We start from the raw sequence: 17576 nt of genomic DNA on the forward strand, positions 1-17576 counted from the left end.
ATAATGCATACTTTAAACTAATGACATTAATTCAGCTGCTAATATTATAGACTTCTTGTGGTATGCTTCCACTAGGAGACAGTTTACCTGGGCTGTAGCCACGCTCCTCTGTCCCTCAAGCAGGACAATAGAGGCGTATGTTGGACCTCCGCCCTGATCTCCGTCCACACTGAGATGCTGTGACACGGTCAGGAGTTGAGGAGTTAGACTCATTCGATTCATGTTCCATCGATTTTGTCTTATGCTCAATTGAATTACTTTCACCCAATTCTTGTTAATATATTCCGCTTCTTTATGTCATGTGATAATTACATGGATGAATTGCGTCATGACATGTGTTTGTTTGTTTGTGTGTGCGTGTGTGTGTGTGTGTGTGTGTGTGTGTGTGTGTGTGTGTGTGTGTGTGTGTGTGTGTGTGTGTGTGTGTGTGTGTGTGTGTGTGTGTGTGTGTGTGTGAAGAAAGGTTGAAGTCTCACCTGGTCATGAAGGGTGAGATAACATCAATAACATTGAGCTAGTTTTGTTTTTTAAACTCACAGTGGTTCTGGTGTCCTTTGGCCTCTTGTTTTCTGTGAAGAGAAAAGCCACAGTGAACATTTCCATGGTGATATAAACGGTGTGTAGACAGATGTAGACGTGACAACACGATGGTGTCACTGGTCTCCTCTCACCTCTCCTTCTGAGCCAGCGAATGAGGAGAACCAGGCCCACGATCAACAGGACCGCTGTACCCAGCGCTACCCCTGCTGCTAACCCTGGGTCTATAGGTCCACCTGCAACACAGGAAGAGGTTACCTTCCTCTCGTTCAGTCGGCAGGATCTCAGATGAATTAAGAAGCTACATGGGTGGACCCATGTTGGAAACCATAGAAAAGACTAAAGGTTAAAGGTTAAAGGTTTTACTATGTAAAATATTTGATGATAGAATACTGAACATTTTTTTAGTTTTTATAGTGGTTTGGACCCCAGTTTGGACCCCACATTTTCACTTTTATGAAATGGTGTATGTTCATGTCCTTCAGAAATTATGCAGATTCAATATTTCACAGCCGTTGCATTTGCAGACGTGTTGCTGTGGCCATCGGTTCACAAGCGGCCAGACATTCATCTCTGTCACATGTACGGGGAAACATTTTGTGTGCTGATGAAGTTGTGAAAACGTATGTTTTCATGAGGTATACGTCATGTATTTTAAAGCAGTTTTTGCCTCACTTCTTTTTAACAGCAAAATAATAGCCTACGACAAAATAAATAGCAGCACTAACTGGAAGTGACCCAATTGACTGACTTCCACCACCAAGTCCTCAGAGTTACATTAGGGTGACCAGACGTCCTCTTTTTCCCGGACATGTCCTCTTTTTGAGACCTAAAAAATGCGTCCGGCAGGGATTCCAAAAACGTCCGGTATTTTGCCCCCCCCCCCCCCCCCCCCCGTCAACAATCTTGCCCGGGGCGCAATTGGACCTAGGATCGCCACTGTCTGTAGTCATGCCTAAAACGTAAATGTAAGTTCACGGACGAACTAAAGAAAAAGTACCCATGTTTCCCCCCCCCCCCCCCCCCCCCCGCGACGAAGTGTCCTCTTTTTCACAAACTCAAATCTGGTCACCCTAGTTACATGATGGATAAAGAAACCATTTTGAAACATGGCTCCTCAAGATAGAGATGAATTACCTTTCACTGTAGTTGAGGTTGGTTGGGATGTTTTTCGCAAATGCAAATTGTGCATAGAAATAGCAAATAAAACATGAGCTCAGATCCGTCCTGTTCCCAGGCTACATCCCACCCAAACTAGTTTGCAGATGCTGTAATGGTTGTGTTTAATGAAGCAAGCCAACATCACTGGCCAGCACTGTGTTCCTGTGAACCTGAAGTAGGAAGTGTGACGGTTACATAGAGTTGGCTGTGGTGATTGTCAGACCAACACGTATGTTGATGATTGATTTTACGTGACCTAATTCCACAGATTAAGTAAGAACACCCTTTTTAAATGGTGTTCTTCTCACCATTGGTTGGTGTTGGTGTTGGAGTCCTTACTGCTGGGATGCTGCTGGCTGCTCCATGTTGTTTAAAATCAATGACAGAACGAAGAGAAACATGGGATTTGTCGTCAACTACTTGTTCAGGGGTTTGACTCCCAGATAAAGAGGTTCTGGGATCCAACCCCAATGTCCACAATACACAGCCAGACTTTAATGGCGTCCTTGAGCAAGCTGCCCCTAACCCCTACCTGCTCCTTAGTGACGTCATTAAGGAGCTGAACTCACTGTTTGTATACCTTGACAGAAGCATCGGCTTAGTGACTATATGGAGATGGATATAGTAATCTCTCATTTAGAAATTATGCAGGTTCTGTTGCACGCATGCTTAGCTGTGTTTAGTGGCTCTAAACCTGGTCACACACGGACATCATTTCAATTTGGTTTTGTTAAAGGGGAAGTATTTTTGCAAGCGGAAGAACGTGGGTAAACCTTTATTGGTGATGTAGTGAGAGATTGTCAGATTGTTAGAACACATTCCCGGGTCAGCAGTGTCACATGTTGCTCATAATGAACTTAGTTTTGTCTCTTTGTCGCTTATCTATGATAACTCAAAACCTCTTAACTATATCAAAATACTTATCAACTCAGCCATCACTTGATGCAGAGTGTGTATCCAGCCTGACTCATGCCCCTGCAGACATGTTGTTGTGGTTAATAAAGTACATCTCTGGCCAGCTCTGTGTTTTTGTGAAACAGAAGTAGGAAGTGTGATGATTTATTAGCGTTGGTTGTGGTGATTGTTAGATAGTTAGAATACATATTAACCTGATGCTACAAGGGCCACAGAGTAACAGGGATAGATAGAAACACACCATTTTAAAACACCACACACACCTTTCAGTGTGTGCGTGGTTGGTGTTGATGTTGAGGTCCTTGCTGCTGTGCTGGTGCTGGCTGCTCCGTGTGGATTAAAATCAATGGAAAAGAGAAACATGGAATTAGTAGTCAAAGACCTTTATATAACTCACTCATTTTAGCAAAGCTTTAAAAATATAATCTTAGACAAGTGTGGAGTTTTCTCCAGGTAGTGATTAATTACTGAAGCTGCTATAATTGAACACAAAACATATCTTGAACATATCAGACACAGTCGTTATTCAAAGTGCTTTAAAATAGAAATAAAATAGAATGAAATATATCTATCCAAAAAACAAATAAAAATTATGTTTATATAATTATTCAAGTAACAAAAGAATAAAACAAAACAAAAACAATATTAATTGAAAGCAATAGAAAACATGGCTAAATGCCGTTTCACCCTGCCTAGACCTGACCCTAGGCACCACCAGCTGACCAGTGTCAGGAGATCTAAGTGACCTGTTGTTAGGTTTGTAATAGACTAGAAGATCTGAGATGTATTTTGGCCCCGGGCCATTGAGTGTCTTAAAGATGATAAGGAGGACTTTAAACTCAATTCTGAATTGTACTGGAAGCCAAAACTGAAGCTGATGTCTAAATGTAGTTAAACGCAGAACAAAACTAAAAAGAAAATACGTTTAGTTATAACTGCAGAATGTTTTCTTTTCATTATACTTTTGCGGTAATGCTGTTAAATATTGTCAGGTTCCTAATGCTATCATTCATTCATTGACCACTAGTACCTCCACCACCAAGTCCTCAGGGGTACATGATAAAGACAGCATTTTGAAACATGGCTCCACAATATAAGAGATGAAATACCTTTCACTGTGGTTGTGATTGGTCTGCTTGTGCTTGCTGATCCATGTGGATTAAAAGCAAAGAGAACAAAGACCAACATGGAATTACTGAACATAAATGCACAGCCAGATAATACTATATATATAATCTTGTATATTAAAGGTATGCTTACCTTCACGTGACGTAGAAGTACCCATATCTATCTATCCCTGTGTCTGTCTGTCTGTGTGTCGTGTGTCTCAAACTACTGCTCACTGTGGAGAGCAAGGCTTCTTATAGCGAGTGTTCTCTAACTTCCTCATTACTGATATAACATTCCTATTTGTTAATGACAGTGATAGAAAAATACGATGGTTTTCCTTTGCTAGCACTTAATATCATTAGAAGTAGCTTACATGTGAAATGCTTTGCCTCTGATCTCAATCCAATTAGTAACGTACATTTTTGTTTAACATATTTTCTTAGTAACTGTTCAATTTCATGACCAAATTTAGAACAAAATGCAAAATGGTGAGGAGCAGGCCTATGTTCATTGTGTTAAAATGTGTAAGTGGTAAACAGGTAAACAACAGGGAATTATATATTTTTAATTGCTCATCTCAAACCAAAGCAGAAAGCAGGTTTCTCAAGTCAACGTTAACACAGGCATTTCCTTACAGAGATCTTTGATATAAAGCCACCACACACACTTTACTCACTCTACATAATGCCAAAACAGAAGAAGGTGTCATGTAGAACAAAGCAAAAAAAAAAAAAAAAAGCATGAGCTAAAACCTCAGATTCACACCCCTCACTTTAAACACATTAACACACTGTAAACTTCCTTTTAATACGGTGTGGTAACCCGCTCCCCCAATGTGCCGGGTTCCAGGTAGGAATCACACGTTAAGCGAGGGGTTAAGCCGCGCTCGGCATTTATTGCATACATCTTAGACAAATAATATGCTTGCGGTCTCTAGGGCCTCCGTGAGCCTCTAGTCGCTCGCGGACCCGAGCGCTTCCTTCTCCCTCGCTCCCGTTCCTCCCAAATGTCAGTCCTCGTGCTCCTTTTAAAGTGTCTTCCTGGCTGTCCAGCCAGGTGTCTCCCATCTCGCCGATTGGGGTTCAACGGGTGCTCTCCCGTCGCCGGCTGGTGGATGACGGTAGTATTTGCCGTCCAGGATGAAACCTCGGGTCCGTCCGGACCGAGGTTTAAGGGGCGGGACGCCACACTCCACCGCTTGATTAGGCCCCCTGGTAGTAGGGGAACCCGCCCAGGCAGGTATCGCGTCGGGACAAGGCGTCAGCGTTGGTCTGCTCGCGGTGGTCCTGTTTGCCCGTTAGGTCCTGCAGCTCGCGGTTCCTCTCCTTGTCCGCCGCCTTTAGCTTCTCGTCCCACAGGCTGCTGATCTGCTTCTTGTGGGCCTCCCGTGAGGCATGACCTGCTTCTGGCGGGCCTCCCTGTGAGGCATGACCTGCTTCTTGTGGGCCTCCCTGTGAGGCATGATCTGCTTCTGGTGGGCCTCCCGGTGAGGCCTGATCTGCTTCTGGTGGGCCTCCCTGTGAGGCCTGATCTGCTTCTGGTGGGCCTCCCGGTGAGGCCTGATCTGCTTCTGGTGGGCCTCCCTGTGAGGCATGACCTGCTTCTGGTGGGCCTCCCTGTGAGGCATGACCTGCTTCTTGTGGGCCTCCCTGTGAGGCATGATCTGCTTCTGGTGGGCCTCCCGGTGAGGCCTGATCTGCTTCTGGTGGGCCTCCCGGTGAGGCCTGATCTGCTTCTGGTGGGCTATCGGACAATCCCTCCCGATCAGGAGCGGCACCGGGAGGTGTGGTACGATCCCCGCCCTAGCCGTGAACACCCCCTGTGGTGTGTCCCCGTGTAAACATGTCACCTCCATGGGTGACCCTTCCCTTCCCTCCGCCAGGTCGGGGCGGAGGAGGGTGACCAAGCTGCCGGTGTCCAATATGGCCCGTGTCTCTTTGTTCATTACCCTCGCAGGTACGGTTGGGCACCCGGACGCTTCCTGTGCCCAACAGGTCGCCAGCATGCAGGGCCGGCCCATCCCCTCGTCCGCGTAGGCCGACTGCACCGTCACGTCCCGGTCTCGTGCTGCCAGAGGTTGGGAAACACTGGTTTACACAACCTACTTGTTGTAACATCCGCTATATTGTCGTAATAATGCTACTTGTTGTAGCACTGTTAATATGAAGCGCTCCGCTACTAACATTGAACCAGGTGGTTTTCAGCCTTTTGTCTAGCTACCTATCTTATTACACAGGAAATAAAAACCCTTACTCATTGATTGTAAGACACACTAATAGTTTAGTATTGTGTTTTAAACTCACGATTGTCATGTCCTTTGGCGTCTTGGTGTCCTTTGGTGTTTCCTGTGAAGAGAAAGCCACAGTGACCGTGGTGATATAAACGGTGTGTAGACAGATATAGACGTGACTTCATGATAGTGTCAATGGGTGCGATTGATTATTGACCTTCACAAGGACAGGTAGTTTAATCTGACGGTGGGAGGAGGAGACGCGGAAAGTTTGAACGCCGACTGTAAAAGAAAATGGGGTTTAGTCCTTAATCAGGTCGGGGAAAGAAGGAGCTGTTCGGGCTTTGGAGACGTTGGGAGCGAGGGGTTGAGGTGTTATAAAGTCTGATAGCATGCGGTGTGGTTACTGGCAGCAAGCACAATGTAATGCAAAGATCAGAGAGTGAAGGGGAGTCCGTAGAGTCACTGGTTGTGGCGAAAAGAGCAAAACGGACGGTAACAGGTCTTTGAGGCCTCAGGAAGATGTTTGGAAAGGGATGTTGGTGTTTGAGCTAAAGGGTGGGCCAGATCTGCATCCAATCCACATTACGAAGGCAATAGAGAAAGAGATAGGTCAGAGTAATCATGGGGGACGGGAGGATTCTGATTTTTGCAACATCCAAGGAACAACAAAACAACATACTCAAGAAAAACACACTTAATAACCTCAAGGTAACGCCACACATTCCCGGTGCAGCATCAAAGGCTCAGGGGAGAAATATCTGGGATCCCAACATCAGTAACAAGGAGATCATGGAGAATTTTAAAAGAGCATGATGTCATTGAAGCTAATAAGCGCCTGACAAGGTAAAGAAAAAACAGATAGTTTATCTATTCTACTATGCTTTAAGGAAGAACTACCCTCTGGGGTTCAACTGGGATACATGTCATATTCAGTGCGAGAGTATATACCACCGCCAATAAGATGTTTTAAGTGCCAACGGTTTGGTCATGTTGCTAGCCAATGTAGAGGTAAAATTAGTTCTGCGATGCAGTATTACAATTTTGTAATTGTGGAGGCAATCATAGTGCAGCATATTGAAGTTGTGGAAAGCACAAGGAGGCAAGAGAAGTTCAGAAAGTAAAAATTATTAACAAAGTGTCCTATGCAGAGGCGAGTAAGAAAATCATATTGGAGAAGAAAGGTGCCAGCCTTAATGTCCCCTTCTGTAGGCCTACATCAGAGAGCAGGATTGGGAAACAAATGCCCCATGTTACATATTAGGCCACTTTCTTTCTTAAAGGCGTATGAACCTCCGAGGGCATTATTTATTTCATCTGTTTCTCATCTAGTGTATTTACATTATATCTATAGAAATACAAGCCTATTCGTTAGGACTTAAACAATTTATTATTAAAAATTCTACAGTAAAAGCACTTGACATTCAGCACTGCAGTACCTGGGCATATGTTGAACCAGAATATGGCTGAGTTTGTAGAAAGGAAAAGGAAATAAGAAAATATATCCCGTTTTAAACCACTTTGCTGGCCATTCGAGTACATATTTCTGAGTTTACGAGGTGCAGCAATAGATGCGGAACGATTTGACACCAGAATAGAAAATAGCTGAGTTTTAGAGAACCGGGGGATTTTAATCCCTGATACTGCATGTACTTTTTGAACGTTCGCATTTTAGCACTCAAAGATTTCGACTTTATATGTTTTCGTCAAATATGTATGAAACATTATTTATGATTCACCTTATGGATATGGCCTATGTGTACGCTGTGTGTGCGTGGTCAAAGAGGAAGTCGCTTCACCGTATCCTAGATACGGTTGCTATGACACTCACGTTTGTTTTTATTCTCCTCTCGGCCATGTTTTCAAGCATCTACTTTACCGATCAATTATTTTTCTTAAATATCGCTCTTATCTAACATTATTTCAGCTTGGATGAATAGTTTCTAGTTTGAACAATGAGCTCAGTTTTGCCGACTCAGAAAGAGTCTTTAAACGGCACCTACACCTTCTCAAGTCGCCCGAGACCAGCCCAGAACCGCTCGAAATACAGAGAAAACCCAGCAGAGACGTAAGCGGGACATGTTCTTTCTTAAAGTGCCAATTTATTATTGATATTTATATGATTTGTTACATGGCCTCAGACGGGAAACCAACTATTTTATAAAGGAAACAATAACACAAGATAAAAGAGCTAACGTTAATGTAGATTACACTTGGGTTTTTACACTTGGCTTAGAGAAACTCGACTAATTCAATGTGTTGTTAATTAAATGCATTTCCACTTCTGCTGTCGTGACAATACAGCAATGAAAGACACACAAATTATGGAAACATCATGTATGACCGTCGTGTTGTCAGAGGAAACACGTATGCACAACAGATTATACCAATTGTGAGTACAAGCAAATTATATTACAATACAATACAATTATGCCAAACACAGGACTTTCAAAGGCAGCCTATTCGGTTGTTTTTAACTACTAACACAGACACACATACTAATAAGTGTCTATACAATAGCCTGCCCCTGCAGATCGCGCTGAGATAGAGCAACGGGAGGCCCACAAGAGAGCCATGGCTCGTAAACGTGCCCGAGCGCAGCTGAGATCCAAGACCCCGGACGCCATCCCAGGCAGAAGCCACGTTGATGTACAAACGGGTAAAGACCTTTTTTTTGCAATGCACAAACGCCCATTCAGGATACAACCATGAAAAAACGAAAGTCTCCATGTGGATACGTTTTTTTTCCCCAGAACTTTATCTGGAGGAACTGAGCGATCACATAGAGGCCACCAACGTGGACTGTCAGACAGACGCATTCCTTGACAAGCCACCTACACCGCTCTTTGTACCTGCAAAGACGGGCAAAGATGTAGCCACGCAGATCAAGGATGGAGAGGTCGGTGAATCTGGTCATCCAGGTCAACTTTCGTGGCCGGTTGATGTGTCAGTGTTCAGCTCTTATTACATTGTGTGTTTACCAATAATTTCCTCTCAAGTATAGTCATAACTAAATAAGTTTAATGGAATCTATTTTATACTTTTTTTATTCAATCCTTTAAACATTTCCAAAACAATCATTCTAAACTCTGTGGGTCAATCTATCATCTAAGCATGATTATTGAGCCCTGCACTTACTCTCCCCTGCAAACACTCTCTCCTTAGTGGTTGGTCTTTCGGGGATTGTATAGCAATTTCTGCTTTCGCACAGCCGAGGTGCTTCTGCTTCTGGAATATTCCCCAATGAACTCCTAATGCTTGCTTAGGCAAGGACAAGTCTGATTTACACGATAGGAACCCTTTAAATGAATAACAGTAGCGGTAGTGCTTCTTAAAAGCCTGAGTTTGTTGCTTTGGATAAAAAGCCCAACGTCCTCTGTGACTAGGATTTCAAATGTTAAAATGCAACAACATTTCAACAATGTAATTGCGTTTGAGAGTAACGCGTTATTATTTTTTATTCTTTCCCTCCACCCTTCCCAGCTGTTTGACTTTGACGTGGAGGTGAGGCCAGTGTTGGAGGTGCTGGTGGGGAAGACCATGGAGCAGTCCCTGCTGGAGGTGATGGAGGAGGAGGAGATGGCGAGCCTGCGGGCGCAGCAGCGGTCCTTCCAGGAGCTCCGCGACGCCGAGCTGGCCGAGGTGCAGCGGCTGGAGGAGCAGGAGCGCCGCCGCCGCGAGGAGAAGGTACGTCTGGACCAAACGGAACACACCTCCAGTGGGTATCATAGAGACGCTTTGAATCAGTCCCTTTTTATTGATCTTCTGGGTTTTTAATCGGGCTTCAGCATCGTTTCAGCTTTGTCTGTAAGGGTTTTGGTTTCGATTTCGAATTTTGAAAGATACTATTTATTCAGTTTCAGTTTCAGTTTTAATTTTTTGCACTCCATTTTCGCCATCTTCTCGCTACCATCCACAGAGATCAGTACAAAGACCAGTTTATTAGCAGGGAAAAATATTTCCCATCAGGAAATGTAATTTGCTTTGTAACATCCTCTGCAGGATATGAGTAAAAGTCCAGTGAAGTCATCTTTGAACTGAACTCGGAAACACTTTGAGCGTATCACCGGTTCATGCGTGTGTGTGTGTGTGTGTGTGTGTGTGTGTGTGCATACGTGAACTTTTGCCTTGCATCCATCTGTAAATAAATAAACCAACAAACAAATGTCTATGCCACAAGGGGCGTAGGATTGCTCAGCAGCGCGAGGTGCTGGAGAAAGAAAGGGAAACGGCGGAGAAGGTTGCGGCATGGGCGTTCACCCAGCACTACCTGGCTGACCTCCTGGCGTCCGTGTACACCGCGTTGGGGGACCACGGCTACTTCTACGACCCTGTGGAGAAAGGTGTTGCTGCCCTTTACTACTGGCAGGAGCTCCAACTTGCTCACTTGCTTTTACAATGGGTCACTCCACTGTTAATTATGTCTCCTCCCCTGAAGATGCACGTAGTGCTCCTGGTATGCCGTGTGTATGTGTTCACCGGCTCCCGGATGGGTCAAAAGCAGAGAAAGAATTTCCCCAAAAAAACGGCAATAAAGGATAACTTAACTTAACTTATACCAACAACCCTTTGTTTGGATAAGCCACTGCGGAGACTCACAGTAGGCCTAAAGGCTCAGTTATGGTTCCGCATCGACGAAACGCAATGACCAATCAGACGCTTCCATGCAAGGTTACAATTTTTAGGAGGCGCATGTAAGCCCCTTGCGGGGAGATGCAAGGATCGTCCCCAAGGTCGTAAGGGGTCCGTAAACCCCCTTGCGTTGTGTCAACTTACATCCCCTTACATATGCTTTTGAATGGCGATGATAGCGTTGCCAGATCTCTGAAGGTAATCAAGCAAAATCAGCCCAGAATAATGATTATTAAAGTTTTTCGAAATCCAGCTGTGTGGGGAAAAGCAGTGGTATCTTGATTGGTCATGTTTTTTTCCCCCACATGCAATTCAGATAAAAAAAAATGCTTTCATGTTGACTTCATTATTATACTTTACATGTATAACTTTGTATTTATTCTAGATATTGAGACCAGTTTTTTCCCGTGGTTGATGGATGAAGTGAGCCACAACCTGGAAAAGAGTTATGTAGCAAGAGACCTCCTCGACAGTAAGAAAATACATGTTTGACACGTTACAGATATAGATTTTACCCAGGACAGCTAAAGTGCATTCAGAAACGCTCGCCCAAAGATTATACGCCATAGAGGCTTACAGCTCTATCTAGTGGTTATGTTACAACATTACAACCTTGTAGTGTATACGGCCATGACTCTTTCTTGCGTTTCCTTGTGTTTCTTTTTACAGCGCTCATCCTTGAAGTTACGCAGAAGAGAGTGGATGGCTTCCAAGAGCTAGACTCGTGAAGAATTACATTTTAACTTGAAGAATATATCTTGAATAACGTGATAAACTCGTTTGGTATCGACATCAATACTTGACTTTGTTCATTTCCTGAAATTATTACTCTCAGTGTAGGTTATACAATGAGTCAAATTAGTTAATTGTTAGAAAGATGACTATAAAAAGCCAAATCAAAACAATCCATGAAAGCAGATAAGAATCCTAAAAAGTTATATCAGCTTATTTATATTCAGCCTAGTAGCCTATAACTGTAACCTAAGCAATCAACGCAGTCGTATTTTTAGCTAAACATTGTTCAACGCAAACGCCCTCGGGTATCTGAATGCGTCAGTGGCCACCCGTGAATTTGACTTGCACGGTCTGTATTTGCGTGCGTCCTCCTGATACATCGCCGGGCAGTAGGCTACGTTTGTTATTTGGTTTTCAGTCGTGCATCATTAATTTCTCTTTGACAGAGAGGCTAACAGTAATGTCAAATGGTAACTTTTATTGAACTATTTTCTATAGGCTAAGCTTATCATAAACGTTTCAAATGCAGACGGATTACCATTTAAACAGTCCTAAATAAACTTGACGTGACCAGTAGGTAGGGCTTCAAGTTCGTGACTCAGAACGAGACAAAAGTATGATAAGAGTAGCCTACAGTGGTACTGTTCACGCCACGTCCTCTCGTTTGGTTTAGACGCAAATCTTTGCGCGGAACTAGGTCTCATCTCTGATATATACGGCTCTATTTTAATCCTGTCAAACCATTGGCCAGTAGAAACACCTCCCATTTAATCGGCACTTCCTTGGTTCTCAGTGTTTGTAGATGCAATGTTTGTGTGACGCAGCCGCCCGTACGGAATTGTAATTGATGTTAGTATAGGCAACAACAGTACCCTATTGTTCATTATAGTGTTTCTTGCTCACTGCCTATTTTATTATTAGGATAGATAAAGCTATTCTATAAGTTAAGAATGCAATTAGAAACAGCCTTTTTTATTATTATTTTCACACATTACTCTTGATAAATGAACATCTAGCACATGATGTTATGTACGTAGACAATCATCACTTTATAAATAATAATAATAATAATAATATTAATATATAGGCTAATAATAATATAATATTTTTATTTTTATTCTAATAAAAAAGTAAGTAGGCCTATTGCACCTGGCTCAAACAGAGAGACCGCGCAATTACAAAGATTGTTAAGATTGGAATTTTAATTATTCACCAGATATACCTGTAGGATGGTCTATTGATGCACTACATTCATTTATCCTATAGGTGAATATCTCCTTAGTGAATTGAGACGCTGTCCCATTACGAGTGTCGTTAATACGTTCACAGAAGCGTTAATCCCCTTGCTTACATGCCACCGTGAGCCAGCCCCAGTACATCCCAGACCCTCCACTGCTGACCGTGTGTCGAGCCCGGCGGTGACCACAGGTCGGCCCTCTCTGGCACAGCAGCGCACTCGACCACTTGTCAGCCATATCGCCGCGCGTTACAAATTACAGGAGAAGGAGGGGGAATCAACGGCTACGAAACCGCCGACAAATCGTCGATTTGGCAAATCCCACAATTCGGTAAGACTTTCGATACGTATCTGTGTGCGTTTAAACAAACGGAAACACTTTTCGCACTTTTTCGCCTTGTTTACCAGCCCGCTCGACCCAAAGGAGCAGATCTCTCAACAGGTGTCCGCAGGATTACAGTGAGGATGTTCGCCTCTAACGCCTACATGACGGCTCCACCAACATAACAAGCCGAACAAATGCATTTGAAATAGCTGTTGGCCTACGGAAGCTTATTTTAATTGGGGGCAAAGTTTTCCACCTTAATTAAGTGCCTTTGTTTTAGTGTTTTAAACGAGCTGAGATCTATTGGGTCGCGTCTATGCGCGTCAAAGCTAAACATGGGATTTGCTTTAACCTGGACCGGACTTTTCCTGTTACACTGGGTTTGTTATCTACTCGGGAGAGCATATGAAAGGTGTTTTCACACCTACTTTATCACGTTTCTGTAAGGTAATATCCCGAGATTCCATGCTCAGACTCGTTCCCGTGCCCCGCGTCCTATTAAATCTGTTCAATTCAAAGCAGTTTTATTCCAATAATAGTTTTTTTTTCTTTATAAACTAGGCTATTTCTAGCCTCCGGTATCGATACGCCAGGTTTCCCCATCCTCTGAGTAAGGTAACCAGGAGAAAAGGGTGGAGACTTAGTTGATCATAGCTGTTGGGAAGGGCTTCCATATTTGATCTGGATTTATGCGTGATTCATCATGAAGCTGTGCGTCAACTAGTCGTGCACAGCAATTTAAAGGCAGGCTATTCCGTCCCATCCAGTATCGCCGAGGTGGGTATAACTCGTTTCTCCTCTTTCTGTCTCCAGGAAGGCAAGACGAGAGCGTCTCTCACACACGGAGCAGTCTCTTTCCAGGGAACGCTTTCTTTTTGTATCACGTCTCATACAAAGTAAGGAAAAGGACCAACGATGCCTAAAGCGGTATGTATTTTATTCTTTACTTTCGCTGTTTCACATTAATCAATCATTACGTTGAATATTTCTATGATTCTATGATTTGTGATGGGGTTTACTCTAGCAGCCAAACTAACATACATTTGACAATATGTGGGCAATTCCAATTTTAATAACAGACATTTCTTTTTCATCTGTTTGTTACATTAAGACAATAAACTCTTATTAAAGTAAAATCGGATTGCCAGCAATGATTGTACCTAATCAGGATCAAAGCACCAATTTGGAAGCACCAATTAACACAATTTACTATTTTCTTCCATTGTCCATTATTAAAATTAAACAGAAACTTACTTTTTTCTTGATTAATAATTTTCTTGGATACAGACAACGGATCTAGACCACAGCTTTCTGTGTGTCCTGTAGGGCTGTATAATCACTGTTTAACCACCCTGGGACCAATTATTTGTCTTCTATTTGTCTTTAGTCTTCATTTGTATTGGGCTGATGTAGATATTCTCCTGTTATTTTTATTCAGATGTCATTGTTAAATTTGTTCAAATAAGAAACCATATTATTGTCTGTGTGTGGTGACTGATAAACTCCCTGAACTGAGAGTGGGTTCATGTTAACAAGTCCACATTGTTAAGTTCAACTTTAATTAAGAAGTGGTTTGAACAATACAACTAAATGGTTAAATGTGCTGCCACGGTGACGTGTACTGTCAAACAGTACATGGTATTGTGCTCACTCTTGGTACACGTTGAACATCTGAAGGAGGTCACTGTCGGGCGTCACAGTTTGTTGATGGCTTGTTTAGAACTGCCTCAGGGTTGTCAGGAGTGTCACCGTGGAAATTACATCATCATGGGCTGATAGCACAACCCCTGTTGTAGGTACAGAAATACGTCTGGCTCCTTTATTTTTTTTTATTGGGGGGAGGGGGTTATAATGGCAAAATGTTTCCTTTCCATGATGTCAAGCACACAGAAGCCCTGATTTTTTTTGTTGCTTGCTGAGACTTGAGTGTTCACTTTGTGAGTTCAAGAGGGGAGGCTACACAGCATCACATGAACCAATAGCAGGAGCATACACTAAGTATGTTTTAATGAGTTTGTTCCCCTGTTCTTATTTGCCCACCGTCTATAATTGTAATCTAAAATGAATCCCCTGAATGCTGAGGTCTATTATTGGCACCCAGTGGGTGTCTAGTTTCAGGTGTTATGCTCTGTTAGCTTCAGGTTAACTTAAGTCAGCCTGAGAGCAGGAGTGAAAGGACTTTACTAACGTTAAAGTTAGTCCTTGAAAACGTTGTTAAACATCTTTCTAAGTTACAAATGTAAAGCGCTGAAAAGCCCTTACCGTAAATACACATCAATTACACCCTATGTGTCCTAAAGACTCTGTGAAAATCTCTTCGTAGGGAATCGGGTATAGAAATATATTTGAAATATCGAGTTACAGATATTGATTTGCAGTGAAAATAAAATGTAAACACTATAAGAGCTGTTGAGAATATCTTTTGAAATCAATCAATCAAGCAATCAATCAATCAATCAATCAATAAGTCATGAGCAGCTGACATGCTGTCAAAGGCCTCTCTCACCTCCAACATCGTCTGGTGGGGGTGTTGAGTGAGACGACGAGCCATCCAATGGGAGAAAGTGGGACGGGATTGGAGGTTCCTGTGACTCACGTTTCCCTCCTCTGAATGACACATTGTGGCGAGGTAAACGATAGTGCTCCTCGGCTCTCCCAGAATCCTGTTTCCCTTGCGGTCACAGAGCCATGATAGAAACCTCTCAGGCGTGGCCGTGACCAACATGTATGGGTGTTTCCTTTTCGTGTCCAGCTCCATTGTTAATTTGTGTTCCTTGAAATAATTGATAACGCGCCGATGGCCGGAACGCCCTCGGGGTCATTGCACAGTGCAAAAAATAGATGCTGCTCATTTGGCCAAATGTCTGCCCGCATTGTGTTTGTAGGGGTGCATTATCCTCATAAGGCTGGGACAGAGGAATGCGGAAGGAACCCGAACCAAACATTGTTCAACTCCATCAGACCCCCACCATCGCACCTTCCCCCTCCCCTCGGCTGAAAAGAAGCACCACTGCTGGGCATATAAGTTTCTCTATTGCTCTGGTTCACAGTCACCAAGATGAATGATTATATCCCATGAGGACGCAGTGTAATAAAAAAAGTGTTAACGTCTTACAAAACCATACTAGGCAGCTTACAGAAGCTTGTTCGTCTGTTCGTTTATTGCTATATTACCTGTGTCTATTCCTGGTTGTCCTACAAGGCCTTGCAAACGTTTTCAGAGAAGGCTTATGTTTTGGATGGCTTTCAGTGAGGAATTCAATTCAACCCCACTCAGAGTTTAACCACAGCAATGATCATGGCCCAATCTCCTTAATGTGACCAAAAAGCAAGTCTTAAACCCAGGCCACACAAGGACAACAATGTCTTTGGCAGTTAAGATGCAAGACTAACCAAGAGCCACGTCTCTTCAGTGTAGTAACTCCGTTGCCTCTTTTTTTCCCAATGGCCAAGTTTATTATGTAGCGTTTTAGTTTTTTCCCCCCTCAGCATTGGCATGGTTACCGTAGAAACCAGTGTTTGCAACACTAACTGTCAACCTATTTATCCTTCAGCGAAAGTAAGTCTAGCATTTATCCTGGACTGCTCTGTGTCTTGGCGGTTACCTTTATGGGTCTGTCTGGTACCTTTGGCTTTCTAGTTTTCTAACTTATTAATAAAGGACAGAGATCTTGTGAAGTGAGCCTTCATAATGCTTAATACAACCTTTTTTTTTGTTGCCCTGACTGAAGTCCTGTCTGTGGAACATTGGGCCTTTGCCTGGTATATTTCGAGTATATGTGTCATGTTTTTCTTTTTCATGGCCTCGGTTTATTGTGAGTTACCGTTGAAGGGATTAGCGTGGAGATCACGTATCACTCACGCGGTGGTTTCTGCTGGCCCTCCGGTCCGCGCGCCCACTCACATGTTCCATTCCCTCCGCTGCCTCGGACGCAGTCCACCGCCAACTGTAATCGCAGCGTATGTGGACGCTGGCGGTGAGAGGGACAGCCTGAGCGGCCTTAACTGCTGTTGCAGACGTAAAGAAATTCAAAAGCATCCAGCGTTGCGATACCCAAGCCCAGTGCAGTGCCAACTGGTACAGCTCTTCGGTTTTTCGCTGTAAATCTCTGAAAGCGTGCGTTCACTCCGGCATAAGCATACTGATGCGGGAGAGGACACCAACTGCTTGGGGACCTGCTGCTGAATGGGCACCTTTGTTCAGCTGTGTAAATGGAGGTTTCTATCCTCTTTTCCTTTTTTTTTCCCCTTTTTCTTTTTAAACCGTGCCCCCTCGCAACCCAAGCTCCTCACCTTATGCACGGAGGAAGCTGTAGCAAGGTCGGCACGGGCCTTCCTCTCCCCTTTCTTTATGAACCACACGCTAGGGAAACTCAAATGACGATATTTCCCTATGCACCAAGCTAACTTTCTCACCAAATGAGAACCACTGATCAATAGATTTGACCTGTGTATACTTCACCTTTTTCCACAAAGGCCGGATAGCCACACAATCGTGAGCTTTTCCATCGGTTTTCTGCCATTGGTGTGTGAGCCTGAGCGGTCTCAGCCGGGTCACCCAGGCCTCGTGCATGTTTGCAGGAAGCTGTGAATCTGCAACTCAGTCAGCACCAAACCCCTCCCGCTGAGGCCCATTTTCCAGTGGGCGTCATTGAGCTTGTGTCTACCATCGCTGGGGCTGACTGCCGTTCACA

The 17576-nt window shown here is 43.6% G+C and overlaps 2 protein-coding genes across 3 annotated transcripts in view; both read left to right on the forward strand.

Moving 5' to 3' along the window:
• Nucleotides 1-7738: 7738 nt before the first annotated feature.
• LOC130374291 (radial spoke head protein 3 homolog) lies at nucleotides 7739-12590 on the forward strand. Its single transcript, XM_056580983.1, has 8 exons — nucleotides 7739-8021; nucleotides 8258-8345; nucleotides 8474-8612; nucleotides 8707-8852; nucleotides 9437-9640; nucleotides 10134-10296; nucleotides 10971-11057; nucleotides 11255-12590. The coding sequence occupies exons 1-8, from the start codon at nucleotides 7909-7911 to the stop codon at nucleotides 11311-11313; spliced, it is 999 nt and encodes a 332-aa protein (XP_056436958.1). The 5' UTR covers nucleotides 7739-7908; the 3' UTR covers nucleotides 11314-12590.
• A 358-nt stretch (nucleotides 12591-12948) lies between these two features.
• The window catches only part of LOC130374284 (ezrin-like), a 28977-nt gene continuing 24349 nt past the window's right edge, over nucleotides 12949-17576 (forward strand). The window contains exon 1 of one of the 2 annotated variants that reach the window (XM_056580969.1): nucleotides 12949-13809. In XM_056580969.1, the coding sequence (XP_056436944.1) occupies nucleotides 13798-13809 (12 nt within the window). In that variant the 5' untranslated portion in view covers nucleotides 12949-13797. The remainder of the gene's footprint in view (nucleotides 13810-17576) is intronic. The other variant, XM_056580968.1, reaches the window with a different exon arrangement.

The sequence above is a fragment of the Gadus chalcogrammus genome, chromosome 21, assembly GCF_026213295.1.
Source record: "Gadus chalcogrammus isolate NIFS_2021 chromosome 21, NIFS_Gcha_1.0, whole genome shotgun sequence".
NCBI classification, from domain to species: Eukaryota; Metazoa; Chordata; class Actinopteri; order Gadiformes; family Gadidae; genus Gadus; species Gadus chalcogrammus.